Source organism: Saccostrea cucullata, unplaced genomic scaffold (assembly GCF_032062105.1).
Source record: "Saccostrea cucullata isolate Sc308-1 unplaced genomic scaffold, CSIRO_AGI_Scuc_v1 ctg11802, whole genome shotgun sequence".
NCBI classification, from domain to species: domain Eukaryota; kingdom Metazoa; phylum Mollusca; class Bivalvia; order Ostreida; family Ostreidae; genus Saccostrea; species Saccostrea cuccullata.
In genome coordinates this window covers 4,572-21,528 of record NW_026923189.1, presented here as the reverse complement: position 1 = coordinate 21,528, position 16,957 = coordinate 4,572, and the positions used below count along the sequence as shown (strand labels likewise).

Genomic DNA, 16,957 nt, shown 5'->3' with positions numbered 1-16,957 from the left:
ACACGTATTTTAGGTTTCCCATTGCAAAACATAGACTTTGCCATTATAGATCGTATTCTTACCTAAGGGTCAGATATGGCGGCTTCTTAATAACATTAGATACAAACGAGTTATTCCTCTTTACACGTTACCGTACAACAATTAATAGCAAAACATGGACATTATGTGAGGCGGAAGATATCATTTACTGAGGTCATTGCTCACAGTACCTCTAGTTTCACATCATGATAATACGCATTGATATTTAAGACTAGATTTTGAAAAAAATCCCTTTTCTCTGAAACTGTATTTATTTTTTTTTTTCGTAAAATATACATGTCAACTTTTTTGAGACCCTTTCTAATACTTTAAAGAAATTTGAATGTTGTTCCGATGCATAAATGGGAAATAATGTGGTTTAAAAGTTTCCAATTTCAATGTTCATGTTGAGATTTTAAAGTAATAATTTTAATGTTTAATTGAAGTTCAGATGTCTTTAAGTGAGTGCTATCGTTGATTTTATTTATTTTGTTTTAACCTATAGAAATGGATAAATGCAATACAAACTCAGAGGTGATTTCGTTTTAAGCATTGATTTATAAAAGAACAATAACTTTGGACGGATGAATGAATAAAAAATCTTAATGTTCATAACCCTCTGCTCACTTATATTAAATTCTCCTTGAACTTGAACGCCTGTGTTTTTTCTCAATGACATCTAGTTATCAATTAAATACATATAGTACCAGCATACGTCGCAGCAATCTCATCGTTTTGTGTCACATCTAAAGAATTAATTTAATATCTTAAATTAAGCATTTTCTATCAAAATATTAAATACAAATACATGTTCTAACAAAATAATGGTTGCATATGAGCAAAAATGAACAATTTTTAAAACAAGTCAATAAAACAAACACCTCTATAAATTCGTTTAAAGACATCAATTTGCAAGTTCTATGACCAATTTAATGACCTTGTCAGCAAAATAGTATATCGGTTAGTTAAATGCTGATATTTTTCTTTTCAATCTTCTGAGCTCAAATTTTCCATCTTAATTATAAGGCTATTGTATGTAACACTCTAAATTGTACACATACCCCCTTCTCCCTGAAAAGAAAAAAAGGAAAAAAGGCGGTTGTGACTGATTTTTACTTGACCTGATCCCAACATTTTAATTCAATTTCTTAAGAAATTCTTAAGAAATTCGGATTTTTTTTCCTCAAATGTATATTGTTTTAATGAACTTCTGATCTTTATAACAATTGCGTATGTCTATATCTCATATATAGAGACTGGAATCTATGTATGTAGTACTACGTTATCAGTATTTTTCACAATGTACAGAGATTAAAAATATCTTCAAGTATAAAGATTGTTGAAGATATTTTTTTAAGTGAAAATTAAATATGCAATCTAACTAATAGTTTGCTTTAAATATTAGAATTTATTAATGCATTCAATTATGCGTGTATTTATGCTAATGTTATATTACTTCGACATCACATGTCAAATCTAAAGGAAAATCTATTCATATCGATCAAGCAGCTAGTATTCATATATTATGTGAAAATGCTCCTTCACATGTACATATTATTGTCAAAATTAAAGCTAATCAACATTCTTTGTAGATAATTTTGTTTTATCTGAAAATCCCCCAAAATACCCATTACACACATGGGCAGAGTTTTATCCATAAGTTAATTATCTATCTTATCAGCATATCGGTCCTTTAAATAAGGTCGTATGGATATAACTTAATGATTTTCATTGTTCTGTTACTTTCTTTTAATACTACCAGACTCTTTAAAAAAAATAAGGCTAAAATAATTAAAAATAAATTTTTAGGCACAGTTAAAAGATGAAAATGGAAATATCAACGAAATATCAACGATTTTTTTTAGATTAAAAAAAAAAGATTAATACTTTATAATGATGCACAACTTTAGAACTCTACTGATATCGGAATTTCTTTGCCGTACAAATGTACATGTTGTGGACATTCAGATTTTTTAAATTAAATTTGACACGTTTTGTGAGGTTCACATAATTTTAGCAAATATATTTCGAGTTTAGAGTTCATCTTTGAATTCCAATATTGCAAGGGCAGAACCAAATTTAAAAAAATCTTCCTTTATTTTATAATTGTTTTAAACACTATAGGTCTTTTGTGAAAAAGTGCTTCAAACTTACTATGTATATTGATACACTATTTGATTGCTATGTTAAGTCAAGGCAACTACATTAAATATAAGTATCATCAATTTATTTGCAACACTTCATGATATTTGCAAAACTTTAATTTTCAAATATCTCTCATGTTTTATGAGTTTATATGTAAAACCTTGGGCAACATTCATCGATGGTATGCCGTTGCAATACACCGTTTTAATAGGACCCTTCTACTGATTTTGTAATGAATCTGCTTGCAAATACAAAGCAGATTAAACTTGTTTGGAGAATAAACGGATATTATAATAATAAAATAGTAAAATAAACATCTCATCCAAGAAATTAACCATTTATTTTTATGCAAAGATTATTTCATTTGATAAAAAGAAATGTTTCTTGTACAAGATGTGACTTCACCAGCCTCACTCTATATACAAACTGCATCAATGTCTACGAAATGACGTCTCATTTGACATGTGCATTGCAATCCATGAAATATTTAGATGTTGTTGTGTGCATGGATTTAACAAACGACAAAACTGCATGTAATCTAGTTAGATAATATGCAATATAGTACTACCCAGTGGGTTAAAATAGCATATAATTTCATTTTGTGGTATTTTGTTGACGCTTTAGTAAATATTTTCCGCATAAATAATAATATTGTCATTAGGACAAGAATCCTAAGTATTGCCCTATTTACGCTGTGTAAGTGAAGAATAGTTATCTAATTAAGAGAGAAAAAAATATATACCGAGTTGTGTGTTTATTTTTGAGACCAATCAAGGCAATTTTATTCAACAGAAAAATCTGAACAAAATTATGGCTATAGAGAGGTATAAAAGTTATCTCCCCCCCCCCCAAACACACACATATGACCACATACGTAAAGAACAACTTTGTTAAAGTGAAATATAAATAAAAAATGTTGTTGTAATACTGTATATTGAAGCAATGTACAGTATCTTAACATTTTAAAGTCATTGATTTCTCACCTTATATTGATTTCTCTTTAATTTTATCGCTCCTTGTTTTAAATTACAAAATTGTAATATTATCTGTAGAACTTTGTGCATTTAATCTTTTCTTTTTTCTGCTTTTGAATATCTTAGCTTGTCAATATAAATAAATAAATAAATTAATAAATAAATAAATAGATCAATAAATAAATGAGATTGCTTCTTAAATAAATTCATCACCAACATCACCAAAAGTGCTTCTTGACATGCTGCCTAAGAAATGTTCAAGAATTATCACTGCTTCCAGTTTCTTTATCACTTAGTAATCGTTCATTCGTGTCGTCCTTGTCTTCCTTGTCGTTTTCTTTGTTTTCTTTGTCATTTTCCTTCATTTCCATACTGTTATTCTGTACACTATCAACTTTGTAGCAACATTTGTAGCATCGAGGCCAACACTCCATACCTATGCATTGGTAATATTACATGTAACTTGCAGTTTTTTCCTGAATTTCCTGAATAATGTGTTTGTTTTAATTTAGGGAATTTCAAAACTCTATTTCTATTGCACTTTCGAAATGTTCATACTTACATGCATTCTTTGTTTCTATATTTATAAACTTTAGAACCATGCTCAACACTCCAAAGATCATTAGAAAAACGACTGCACAAACTATTGCAACCACTGTCCAGAAGGTATCTTTTTGTATATCTACCATTTTGTCTCCTATTTTTCTACAGAAAATTCCGCATGAATATACAATGTAACACAATATAGGAAAAAGGTATGAGCTATAGATAAGAGTAATTTTCGAAGATGAACATTTTGCAATCATTGATCGTTTTATATGTCACATAAAATCATTTTTTTAAGTACACATTCTAGTGAATTTTTAGGGTCGATTTTGCTTATGTTTAATAATGTTGAATCCAAATGAATCCATTATTTGTAGAAAAAGAGAAAGTATCTTTAGGTATACAAATATACCGAAACAAGAGGCTAATTCGACTAGTTTTTAAATATTTTGTAGTTTTACACACCCTTTCAAACAGTTCACAAACTTACTGGAAAATTTGGATATCATTTACATTCTCCCCTCGTTTGGTTTTGTTTGTAAACTCCTGGCCAAAGACAGCCGAATAGCAACCCTGATCTGTGTGATAAAGCCAATAACTTAATTGTGTTGTATTTATGTAGATTTTTAAGGAGTTTTTTTTCTTTACTCGTGTCAAACTCAGCATAAGTTCAATGTAAATTGTATTCAAGCAAAAAAAAAAAAAAAAAACAAACAAAAAACAAAACAAAAAAAAAAAAAAAAACAAACAAAAAAAAAACAAATTATGACTCTTTACTCAATAAAATCTGTACCATTTCAAGGTTGATTTTTCTTTGGCAAAGATTACTAATGTATTCATTGGAGAGGGAGAGAAAACGGAAATAAGCTTACGGATGCTGGTTTTATTGCAAAATTTGACTTTTATGATATCAAAGGACAGTCTATGTAACGAATATACCCTGTAATCTAAATATCTTTGGGTATTATTATTAATTCCAATTTAGCTTAATTATACGATGGGTTAAATGCTAAGTTAATTACTTACTTTTTTGAAGATGATACCTTTCTCAAAATGATTCTTTTAGAAAAATGTTGCTAAAAGTTATTATCGTTGTATTTCTTTCGACTATGTGATTACGAATATTCTAACCGGTTACCATCATTCCGACCGATGAATCGGTTAATCGATTGCAAATTACCATCCCTAATTTCGAATTCTATAATTCACAAGAAAAGAATTCGATTTAACTTCACCTAAAATTTTGCGGATTGGTAGTCAGAAAAGAAAATGTCCTATTATTTAATACCTGAAAAACTGTTTCCATTTCTTTTTTGCATTTCATTCCCGAATGTTAAACAGAGGACTCTTTCCTCCTTCTATAGAAAATGTTGCAATTATCCCTTATATAAAAGAGTAACATTGTTTTACGTGTAAATTTTCTATAAAAAAACTGAATATTTTATTTGATGTGACATATGTTATTGTTAAAATTCGGATTTCTTTTTCAACAATTGACTATCGCTCACTAGGGGTTTCATCGGCGGAGTTTCTCACCATGAACATCTAGCATGCTAGAGTATATTGCACAACTATCGCTAATGTTCTGGAATACACCCCCCCCCCCAAAAAAAAAAATAAAAATAAAAAAAATAAACAGTTGAATTTTATCTATATAATAGATGAGTTATTGAACTTTTGTAAAGTTAACAAACCCACTGATATTCCTAAGATAAAATTCTTACACCCACCCCCATCCCCAGTAGCCTAGTGGTCATTATTTGAACAAATTAAAATCTACATAATCCAATTAAAGAAACGTCTGTATTCTGTTGATACAACTATATTGATATCACTAATAATGCATAGTTGTTCTAACAAGATAATTCTTGAAAATATTTCCTTGATTTCATCAAATATTTACGAATTTTGAATGATTTTCCCTTAAAGAGGGGGTGGCAATTTTTGAGAAGAAATTAAATTCTCTCTACCAAGGGATGCTTTATTGCAAATTTGGTTGGATTTCAGCCAGTGGTTCCTTAAGAAAAGTTGAAAATTTGAGAAGTAAACAAACGGAAATCGGCACATGACAATAAATTTGCAGTGTAATCTTACACTTATATGCCTCATTTGATTGGTAATGCTCTGGACAGTTGAATTTATGTTCTTTACAAGACAGATGATAGTGGTTCTCTATTCTTGCTTTCTTCGAGTCATAAAATGGACAGAAACTCCCTAGAAATGAAAGAAGTCATACAATTGGAATCTAGTAAATAGTTATGTACACTACGCTACAATATATGTTATTATTACAATTATTTGTAATCTAACAAAATAAATGATAATTAAATTGGTGACCTTGGATTTCCAAGCATCAACATTTCACTTTAACTTTTAAATGGTCTTCAACCTGATTTTCTAATGTAAAGACATGCTTTGTCTACGCCTATTTTTTAGGACGACACACGCTGCTGGCGAGATATGGCTGTCATCGACCTCATAATTCGCACAATATTTGAACGTTATAGAAATTTGCTAATTCAGAAGGTCGAGATTTGACTTAAATGTATTATAATAATTGTTAGGCTATTTTTGTCTTATGTTAACTGAGATTTTTTAGTTTTACTTACGAATGCAAAGACCTCATGACTGGTGTGACCTGTGATGCCCACAACACATAACACATAATACTATCTAGCTCAAAAATAAAAATCATATACTGTACATGAAGCTGAATTATAAAAATAACTGCTGTGTACCATTGCATTTAATAGTTAATCCCATACTACAAATATAGCTTACATTACACAGGGGTGCCAGAGACAATTTAATAAACACAGCATTGTTAAGGCTAGAAAAAGAGGGCAGGGCCTAGTTTTTACGAGGAATGTTTATTGTGACAACACACAAAAATAGTTATAGCGCATAATACCAGAAAATGAAATAATTTGCAATTTAACCTGCATTACAGTGTAGCATAATAAACACCCTAAAAAATTTCAATGCATTAAAAGAAGTTTGGTAGATGAATTTCACATAGCAAGCTATAAAAAAATCATTGATCGCAAAGAACTTGTCGGAATAACATCATTTTGAAAAAAAAGGCGTATTTCATATGAGCGGCAGATAAAGTGTATTTGATTAATTTTATTGTGTTTTTGTTTGACAGTTTTTAACATCGATTTGTCTAATTAAATTGCCTTTTACCCAAAGGCATTAACTTAAAAGATCTTTTTTTTTTTTAGATATTTCCTTAACTTCAAAAGTGCTGCTGCTTTCTTTAAATCCAGAGGGTTACTTAATGACCGCATATTTTACTTTATCAAGGTCAATCATACTAGTATTTCGATATGAGCCCAATAACATGAAATTTTTACTAATAAAATGTGAATTCTCTTGAAAGCAGAAGCATTTACCTGATACACAAAGAATGCAAAACCGATAATAGCTTGTTTTGCTTTATTTTAACTAGGGTATGCCCTTGCGATTTTAAAATTTGTTCATGGCCCCCATCCAGTACAGAAACTAAACATTTATCACGGGACCATCCATCCTTGGGACCAAATCTTATTCAGTACAAAGTGGATTGTACTATACGTTATTTCAATAAGTATATGAGTTTTGTAATAATAAAACAGCTATATAAAAATAAATTCAGTTTTAAAAAGCTCCCGTTTTTGAACGTCTATATTCCATTGATTTTCCGTAGTTAGTGCTTCAAATTTAATGACGTCTTACAAAATTAATTTAAAATATGCCAAAAAAGCATTGGTCTGAGCCTATTGCGAAGGCACGGCTTTATGAAAACCTGTGACTTTTTGTACATAAAAAGAACAAACGTTAATTAACGTTATAGTAAAATTTCACACAATGTTTCAAAAACATAAGAACATTTCTCAAAAATAATATTTTTTTTTTACACTTCTTTTTAAAAATTATTTTTCTTTTGGTAAACAAATGCATAATCTTACCCACAATGCGTCGTATCGGGATGCATACCTCTACCATGCCATTTATTTCTGCGTTTATGAGACAGTGATATTGGAACTCAGAATCTGAAGAACAGTTTTGTCTTACAAGCGAACACCTCTTTCTTTCAGAGGCTTTGACCCACTCTGAGACGTTTCCAGGACATCGATGTACATTGCTTACTGTAGGCACAGACGAAAGGCATCCCGTCTGTCCCTAAAATGATTCCTTTTTAACTCATTTTTGTAGCATTGTGAAACAATAATGCTTGTTCATAACTTTTACATATCTCAAAACAAACTACTTTAAGTAGGCAGTTAACATAACTTTTCATGTAGTTCATGGATTATATTTTGTGAGACTGAAAAGAAAAGATTCAAATGACTGAAGACACCACATAGGTCTCTGCATTAATTAAACTCTTTCAATATTTTAGAAAAGGTCTTGTTACAGGAACAACGTGTATTCAAGTGTGTATTAATTACTGCAAAATAATACAAGTCCAATTAAAAAAAATGCAAATTCTTCTTTATTTTGTTCAACATTGTTTAGCTAGCGATAATAACGAGCGGAAAGGTAATTCTTTATTGTGTGATACGATATTGAGATATGATAACATGATAATGAATAGATTGAAGACATACAACTATCTGGCACGTGTATAATACTTACCAAACATTCAACAACAGATAGAATTACGGGGATAAATAACTGTATTATGCACATCTCTTGGAGGGTTTTACTTCTTTATCATATTGAATCCTGAAAAAACAAAATAAAAAAAACACAACAAACACTTTGAAATGTTCGACATATGGAGATTGGATGGGACTTCCGGATCATTTCGACCTATCCATGGCTTTTGGTAAATCATTGTTTGGGATATCAAAGGCCAACTGTATATGATTTGTTGCACAAGAAAGAAGATGACGAAAAGAAAACCCACCAAGGTCGGTGTCGCAAATAAATTATCATAACTGAATTGTTAATATGTTAATATAGCAATGGAGGATAGTCAATTCAAAATATAAGTTCAAAGAGAAATTAGGGAGACTTCCATGAAGTTGCAATGGGTAAAGGAAAATTTGCAACCTTGCAGGCAACTTCTCTCTCATTTCCTAAGGTACCCCGGTACACGTATTAATGTTGTGTTGGCAGCAACATTTACCAGTAATTGTGTGGCCTTATTCATTCTGTTTAACAATCCATTTATTGTTCTGCTGGTCTTCTAGTTTTAACATAATATAACTCAAAGAATAGATTCTTTAGCTTTAAAAACTAGTTGTTTTTTTTAATCACTGTGACGTCAGCCGTTCGAGACGGCTCAGAGCTAATTATAGTACTTTTCCAGTCCTCCCTCGGATTACTTATCTAAATGAGGTTTTATGCTGTCCTTAATTTTTCTTTTGTGATTTAATTATACACATATTAGGCATACAGGTTGTGTCTCTCATACTTTTACTAAGGATATTTTGGTCTTTGCATCTTGACAAGCACTGCAAACAATCTCTAACCGTTATCTGAGCTCAAGTTTTTCTGATCACATTTTAATGTGATTTTTGGATATTTTACTTGAAAAAGACGTTATAGGTAATCTAACAACCAAGCTTTTTGATAAAGTGATGCATTTTAAAATTCAATTTTCTTTATTTCTACAGCAATATAACTTCATTCTCATTAAAACCCCTTGTTGGTTTGATACGCAAAAGCGACATGAATGTAAATTTTCTAAAACAAGGTAAATTAATGACAAACAAGTTGATGAAGCAAGAATATCAGCAGTACAATTCAAATTCATCATTTTGGCAACTGATCCAACCTCATATGTTTTCAAAGTCCGCGTTTGCCCAATTCCAATTTTATTTTGTTTAATTGACTTTAAAAAATTTACATACACTATAAATGTAGTTTGAAATATAGGTTGCTTTTTATGAGATTCTGTTCATAGTTTTCTATGAAAGTTGACAAACGACATTCCCCAAGCAAATATTCGTGCTGTCCAAGTATGTGCGCTTTGTCCAGGTTGTCATTTGTAAGAAATAGGTGAGCGAAAAAATATTAATATTTGAAGTAATACGCTCAAAATCAGTACATGGTATTTAAAGCGCTGACAGATATGACTATATGAATTCCAGAATACTCTATACATTCTATTCAATAGAAAAATATCAAAAACTCAAGAAAGAATTTAATTACCTCCTAAATAAACATTGAAAATGAATATAAAAAGAAATGACATATTGCTGATCAAAATATGGAACTTTCTGAATTGATGTTGCTACAAAATATGTTTGATTATACGCACACAAAGTTAAATAAAACAACTTATTCTTATAATGGTTTTAAAACTCCATAATTAATTCAAGGCGAATGGTTGCCAGAAAATTGTGTAACGGCACGGTGTGTGTCACTTAAGGAATGTGTGACAGAATTTATTTTTCTAAATAAAAAGACATATAGAAATATATGTTAGAAATACTTACATTTCCAAACACGAATTAAATGGCGACCTGGATACGAGATGTAAACAAATATTTTTTTTATTCTACTTTCGTTTTACCTTACTTGTGTATACTTTGAGGAGAAGTCTATTTGAATTAAATGACATCTCTCTTAGGATATTCATTACACGAACAATAGGTAAACTAGTGCTAATTGTAACGGGGACCGTTACAGATGTTCCCCAAACGCTCCCCAACTCCCTCTCGGTGCCATATTCCCTATAAGCTTCATTAAATAAGACAAACTTTATGCATTTGAGACTTTAACAACGTTTACCCAGAAGTGTACCAATTTCATTCAAATTTAAGCAATGCACGCGTGCGCATGTGAATGCATCAGCGTAATGACCATATCATCTTGTCTACACAATCTATATATATATTTTAATAAACTAAATATTTAAGTATTTAATTCAAAAGTATTAAAAAGATGCGCTCATTCAAGTGTTTTTTTTATTTTGCTCATTTCACGTGTGTGTCCATACCTTCTTGTAGATGTCCTTTACATCTATCTAGGTTCTATGTTTGGTTGAAAACCAAGGGAGTTATAGCTGTTTAAAGTTTCAGCCAATCCGATTGCAGCGCACATACATGCACGTGTAATGTGCATGATGACATATTTTCTTGTAGTAGATCATATATGTTCCAAATCCCATCCTGTTTGATTGAAAATCAAAGGAGTTATAGCTATTTAAAGTTTCAGCCAATCAGATTGCAGCGCACATGCATGCACGTGTTTTCATGATAATTGCTATATATCTTGTTGTAGGATATTCTAATGCATGGCTATTTTCAAAATTCCAAAGGATTTCGTCAAAAAACAAAAAGATATTTTTTTGCATGCGCGTGAGATCTTGCTATTTTGACCATGTCATATTGTCTATGCTACTAATGTATCCTTATGTTATAAGTTTCAAAGCATTTCATCAAAAATTTAAAAAGTTACGCCTATATCAATTAAATCGGTCATTTCACATGTTGCACGTGCACGCTCTTGCAAGCACGTGCACGCAAAATGACCTTCGTTGCAAATCTACATAACATCTCTCCCTAAAAACATTTCACCTTAGTCAGATGTATAGTTTACATTTCCCGGACAAAAAAGTACCCAGGAAGAAGAAGAAGAAGAAAAATAATAATAATAAGAAACAGAGTAAAAACAATATGTTCCCCAACTTCGTTTGGGGAACATAAATATTTTGTTTAGGGTAGGGTGGTGTAATTTCGACCGATTATTTTTTTGTACTTAAGATTTGTACTTAAGATTATGTCACTGTTATGTTATGCTACAACTTTGAATGGATCCTTTAACCTTTGAAATAGCTTTTATCTTTCAGATTACAACGATTTTGTATATAGAGCCAATCGCAAAAGACCTAAAGGATTACATTGTTTGTGACGAGCTGACGCTTTGCTGTCGAGAACTTTAAATTCTACGTCACATTGTCACCACATCAAAGGACGTAACCGAGATCGCGTCTCTCCCACGATAAAGTCGGTCAGCTGCAACATACAGCTTGTTTTCGGGGTTCAAAAAATAGAGTAGACAGTTTCGTCTTTCAAATGTTACATGCAAAGTTTAAAGTTTTTTCTAACCTTGAATTAAAAAAAAAGTTTTTTTAAACCTTGAATTTAAACATGTAAAGATTTTTTTCAGTCCATTACGAATATTTTAATTGGTCGATTATTTTATTCTATTATCGCAAAATTTACTTTTTTTCATATTTGCGAACAAGTATAAAAGTCGAGTAGTGCATGATTCATTGATCATAAGATTTATTAGTTATGCGTATCAACCCAAGTCATGCATGCTGAGACTGTTGCAATTTGGTACAATATATACCGGTGAAAAATTGATGTGTGTATGTTCGAGAGAAAGATAAAGAGGGAAGACGTGTCTATTTACCTTCAAATTTTAACGATTGAAGTTCAATTTATTTTTAAGTTTTAACGAATGTTGTATGTACTACAAGGTACACATAAATACCATTTTTTTTTTAGACCTCCCAAAAATTACATGAGAAGCAAAAAAAAAAAAAAAAAACACACACACACACACACACACACACACACACGCACGCACACAAACAAAAACAAGGGATGTGTATTTTCCAAACACAAAACTCCTATTTCGTGGTTATACCTACGCAGCAATGTTCAATGTCTATACTTAATCTAACTTTGGAAAAGCCCCCCCCCCCCCCCCCCCCACACACACACACTCTCCGCTCACGCCTATGTCAAAAAGCCTAAATCTAATTCCTAGATAAGCCTTTAAAAAAATATTAAAAAAATTAACAATAAATTTTAATTTTCACGACATGTACTGTTTACTTAAGCGGTTGTAAAGTATCTTAAAACGTAAAGCCTTTCAATGAACCTGCGAACTTTATGACTGTTTGAAACGAAAAAAAAAAGTAGGGTGGGTCGACTGGCCCTTATGTTATGTGCCCGTGAGATCTAACGTATTTGAAGGAAAAAAACGAATCGGATTTAAACGAGAGCATACCCCCTCCCCTTATACTTTTGTCGCCAATTTACTTGTCTGTGCTGTATGTAACACAACAAAGTTAATATCAATTGGTCTTTATTATCTCACCTGTGCTGAAAGCTCAAGTCACCTTTTCTGATCACATTTTGCCCGACGTCTGTTTATCCGTCTTTAAACTTTTCATTTTCGATTCTTCTTTATGCCAAGCAAACTTGCAACAAAGCATTTTTTGGTAAACGGTATTCATCTATTCGAATGAAGGGCGATTTCTTAGAGGAGATAATTCATAAAATGTGAAAATTTGCAATTGCTGACATGTTTTAAAAATCATCTCAAGAAACACAGTGCCAAGAATGTTGAAACTTATGGGAGAAAATTTCATTGTATGTCGTATATGATCAATCAGAATGGATTTAATATGTGCTTATATACTGATAATTAAAAAATAAGACTGAGTGCTAAATTAACGAAAATACCTGATCATATTTTAAACATCACTGATACAACAGAGTGAAATACATATATCCACTGAAACGTTTCCTGGAGAGAGAGAGAGAGAGAGAGAGAGAGAGAGAGAGAGAGAGAGAGAGAGAGAGAGAGAGAGAGAGAGAGAGATTTATTATTCATGTGTGTATTTTTTAAAGCAAAACTATGCATCCGTTCTAATTTAGTATTTTGACATCATTATTGACAATTGTGAACAGGCATACTTCTCTTCTTGACAGAAATGTTCTTTTATATATGGATACTTAAAGTACAAGTACATATTATACTGGTATAATACGGCTGTTTGGGGTATACATGTAAAAAAAAAAATCTATGTATACTAAACTCTCAAGTCTCAAGTTCATGGTTTCATACTTAAAGGGAATATTTCTCTTTTCCACAGAAAAATCATTTCACATCAACAGTACTAGTGATTTGAAACAATTAAAATACTACACAATCCAAGAATGACCAGGACGAATATAAAATCCAGCAATTTAAATTAATCATGTACATCATTTTATGCATATATAAATATACACAAATGGTAAATGCTATGAAATTAAATTTTCACGGCTTTAATTTATTATGGATAAAAAAGGCATATAATATAAAGCTCTTTTTAAACTGTTTAATAAGATTTGTGTTTTCTGTCCCCTTTTGTAAACCCGTTAAACGTCGGCGATGTGTATTGCAGCTGACCGACTTTATCGTGGGAGAGACGCGTTCTCGGTTACGTCCTTTGATGTGTGTGACAATGTGTAGAATTTAAAGTTCTCGACAGCAAAGCGTCAGCTCGTCACAAACAATGTAATCCTTTAGGTCTTTTGCGATTGGCTATATTTGTGGTCATAATATGAAAGAAATGCATTAGATTTATAAGATATGTGTGTTGGGTAATTTCGACCGCAAACGGGGTATTTTCGCCGATAATACAAAGGAGATAATTGGCGTCAGCTCTAATATAGTTTAAAAAGATATTAATTTAAATTTTACTGCTGTACAGCATAAAAAACGAGTAAAAATACTTAGCAAAAAATGACAGTTTTCGAAATGTACCTAAATTCGAAGACATCGAGTGCACCAGATGTCTATAACGCTGATATGCCATATTGATTAAGGCATGCTACAAATGTACATGTACAGGCATCGATATCGCATGTATATAAAACAGATAATAAATTGTGTCATTTTACAGTGGTCGAAATTACCCACTGACGCCCGCCGTATTCATGTACGGATAACTTCGGCCGATTTCTGTTTAGCTGGTTTGCAATTTCATTTATAAAATCTAAATACTATAAATTAAAAGGGTATAAATTTCATTTTCAAAATAATATTTGATAAATCTCACGTCAGGGATATCCATCGATTGTCTTTCCATGCAAGCTTTTTCAGAGGTGATAGTTCGCCGTAGTATCAAAAATATACTCTTCTGAAATTTTTCGGGTGATAAAGCCTATTCTTTGATGTAATTTTCCAAAAACGATCTTAATAACGCGCATGGAAATAAAATTATTTTGGACACAATATATAAAAAATACGTTTTCTTTCTGCATAATATAAACATACATACACAATTTTACGCCATAAACAAAATATAGTAAGGTATATACAAATGTAAGAACGGTCGAAATTAACCAGGTGGTCGAAGTACACCACCCTACCCTAACAATTCTAAACTTCTATTTGAGGTAGTGTATCTTTATTAAATACTTGTTTTCTTGACCGACGAAGGACTATACAGTTTTTTCCATTATAAAATGTATATCTAAGACTTTTTTCTTTCTTACTTTGTAATGGGACGGAAAATCAGTCACACACACAGATTAGTCACAAAAAGGACGGGGGGGGGGGGATCTTAATTGATTCCCTCTAAATCCATGAGTGGCATATGATATGCATATTGAGAAATTCAAATATGAATAGCTGCAACATAGGAAAATATTTCTTGCAAATGTGCAAAAGAAGTTAATGGCATGTTAACTTTAACTTTCTCTTGAATTGCAACTTTACAGACCTGAGCGGAAAAAGAAACTCTAAATGTCTTACGGGGTCATTCACCCCCCCCCCCCCCCCCCAAAAAAAAAAAAAAAAATCATACTTTAACTTTATTAAACTCATTAAACTTCATTAATTAATACGAAGATACTCTATTTTGTATAAGGTTTATGGTTATTCGGGTTTGTCGGAAATGGGTGCTTTATTGGACTTTTACGAGAAGCGCTGACTTAAATTACGGTTGACGAATTACTCTCACACTTGGACAGTGTACGGAAGCTGTATTACGATAAATTGATTTAGCTCAACATTTAATTCAACAAAAATAGCGAAATATTTCAAAGAACAGAGAAGTTGTCCTCTAAGACAACGTCAAACATCCTACCCCGAACTCGCGGCCTTCATATGTTAGTGCCCGTATCACCATTACTATGACCACTAGAAAGTAAACATTAAACGGTTAAAGTCAGTGCTTCTCGTAAAAGTCCAATAGTAATAACTGAATTATCGACGGATTCCCCGTTATTTCCTGATCATGACAACAAGCAACAGCGGGAACTATGGTCAGCAGGATATGCTTACTAATCCATGATACCTGATTCCACCTCTGAAGTTTTAGAAGTCCATGTGTTACAATTCTGTTGATTTGTATTGTTTAATGGACATTAAAATTTAAAAAACAGTTCGCTTTTTCAACGAAGAATGTCACTGAAATATATTGAACACGATAAAAGGCATGCAAAACTATCATTCCGAAAAAAAAAATCCATATATGAGAGTGCAAGAAATCTAATTTCACACCCATTATATGTTCACTGGTAGCATTACGCTAGCAGGTAAACAGATATAATCAATATGGAGAAAACGAACAGTATTCAAGCTCGAAACTCAGGTAAACAATACCAACAAGAAAGCATTGATGTAACCATCATTTGTCGCCCGGGAAATATATAAAGTAAACAATGAAAATGAACAACAAACCTTTGTGTAAAAAGGCATGCCAATTTTAAAAAACTTTTAGTCGGATAAAAATCAAAGAAAAACGATACCATTTTAAACTTGATCAATTCCTCAAGTAAATGTTGGCTGCATAAAATATAAATTGAAGTTAGACACACGCAACGTTTATATTTAAAAAATTATTAATTTTCAATTTTAGAATATAAAACACGAACTGTGCAGAGTACGTTTTTATCCGAGAAGTAAAATTCAATGTTCTAAAAAAAGGGACCTGTCGTTGCTTCGATAGTAAATGATAAGTAACTTTATATATTAAATAAGAAAAACATATACATATGAAGTAAATATATTATGTTTCTCGTAATTTATAAACGGAAAGAACATTCTGATTAACAATCTTTTCAATGTTTAGAAAACTTTGAATTCTACATAACTACTCCCACCATAATCCCCATACACCAACACTGAAACTTATATGTATAGAGCAGCCCGGTCCTCCGGGCTGCAATTAAGAGAAAAGCAAACAAAAACCTTTTAAACATCCAAAGCTTTTAGACATCAGAGGTGAAATCAAATGCAATAGAGGAAAGAGCATCTTCTACCGACCGGTTACACCCAGTTTGTGCTTCTTGTTTTGACATTGTATCGACCATAGTTCTAACAAGGGGTGATTTTACACAGGGCTAGTGGTATTATTGTTTTCTTTTATTAAAATCACTTTATGGGTAACACGTTAACTTTTACAGTCTATGCAACGTACGTTGTATTACTTTCACCTCATACACAAAATTTCAAAGGGTGTTAACATTTCGAAGATTTTTCTACATGTTTTAAAATCAACGCACAAATCAAATCTAATGCTGTTTTTTTCTCACTACAATTTACAT

At 31.6% G+C, this 16,957-nt stretch overlaps 1 protein-coding gene across 1 annotated transcript; it reads right to left on the bottom strand.

The window, feature by feature from the left end:
* Positions 1 to 3,147: 3,147 nt before the first annotated feature.
* LOC134263391 (uncharacterized) lies at positions 3,148 to 10,163 on the bottom strand. The gene is made up of 6 exons (XM_062745724.1): positions 10,115 to 10,163; positions 8,304 to 8,393; positions 7,634 to 7,847; positions 5,778 to 5,897; positions 3,700 to 4,261; positions 3,148 to 3,573 (listed from the first exon to the last, which is right to left on the bottom strand). Exons 2-5 carry the CDS (start codon positions 8,355 to 8,357, stop codon positions 4,170 to 4,172), a joined length of 480 nt encoding a protein of 159 aa, XP_062601708.1. The 5' UTR covers positions 8,358 to 8,393; positions 10,115 to 10,163; the 3' UTR covers positions 3,148 to 3,573; positions 3,700 to 4,169.
* Between the last annotated feature and the right edge of the window lie 6,794 nt (positions 10,164 to 16,957).

Coding starts and splice junctions, on each gene's coding strand:
- LOC134263391 (XM_062745724.1), bottom strand. CDS start 8,357: ATGTGCATAATACAGTTATTTATCCCCGTAATTCTATCTGTTGTTGAA. Junction 7,848..8,303: donor TATCTGTTGTTGAATGTTTG/GTAAGTATTATA, acceptor GAATCATTTTAG/GGACAGACGGGATGCCTTTC. Junction 5,898..7,633: donor CCCGATACGACGCATTGTGG/GTAAGATTATGC, acceptor TTTCATTTCTAG/GGAGTTTCTGTCCATTTTAT.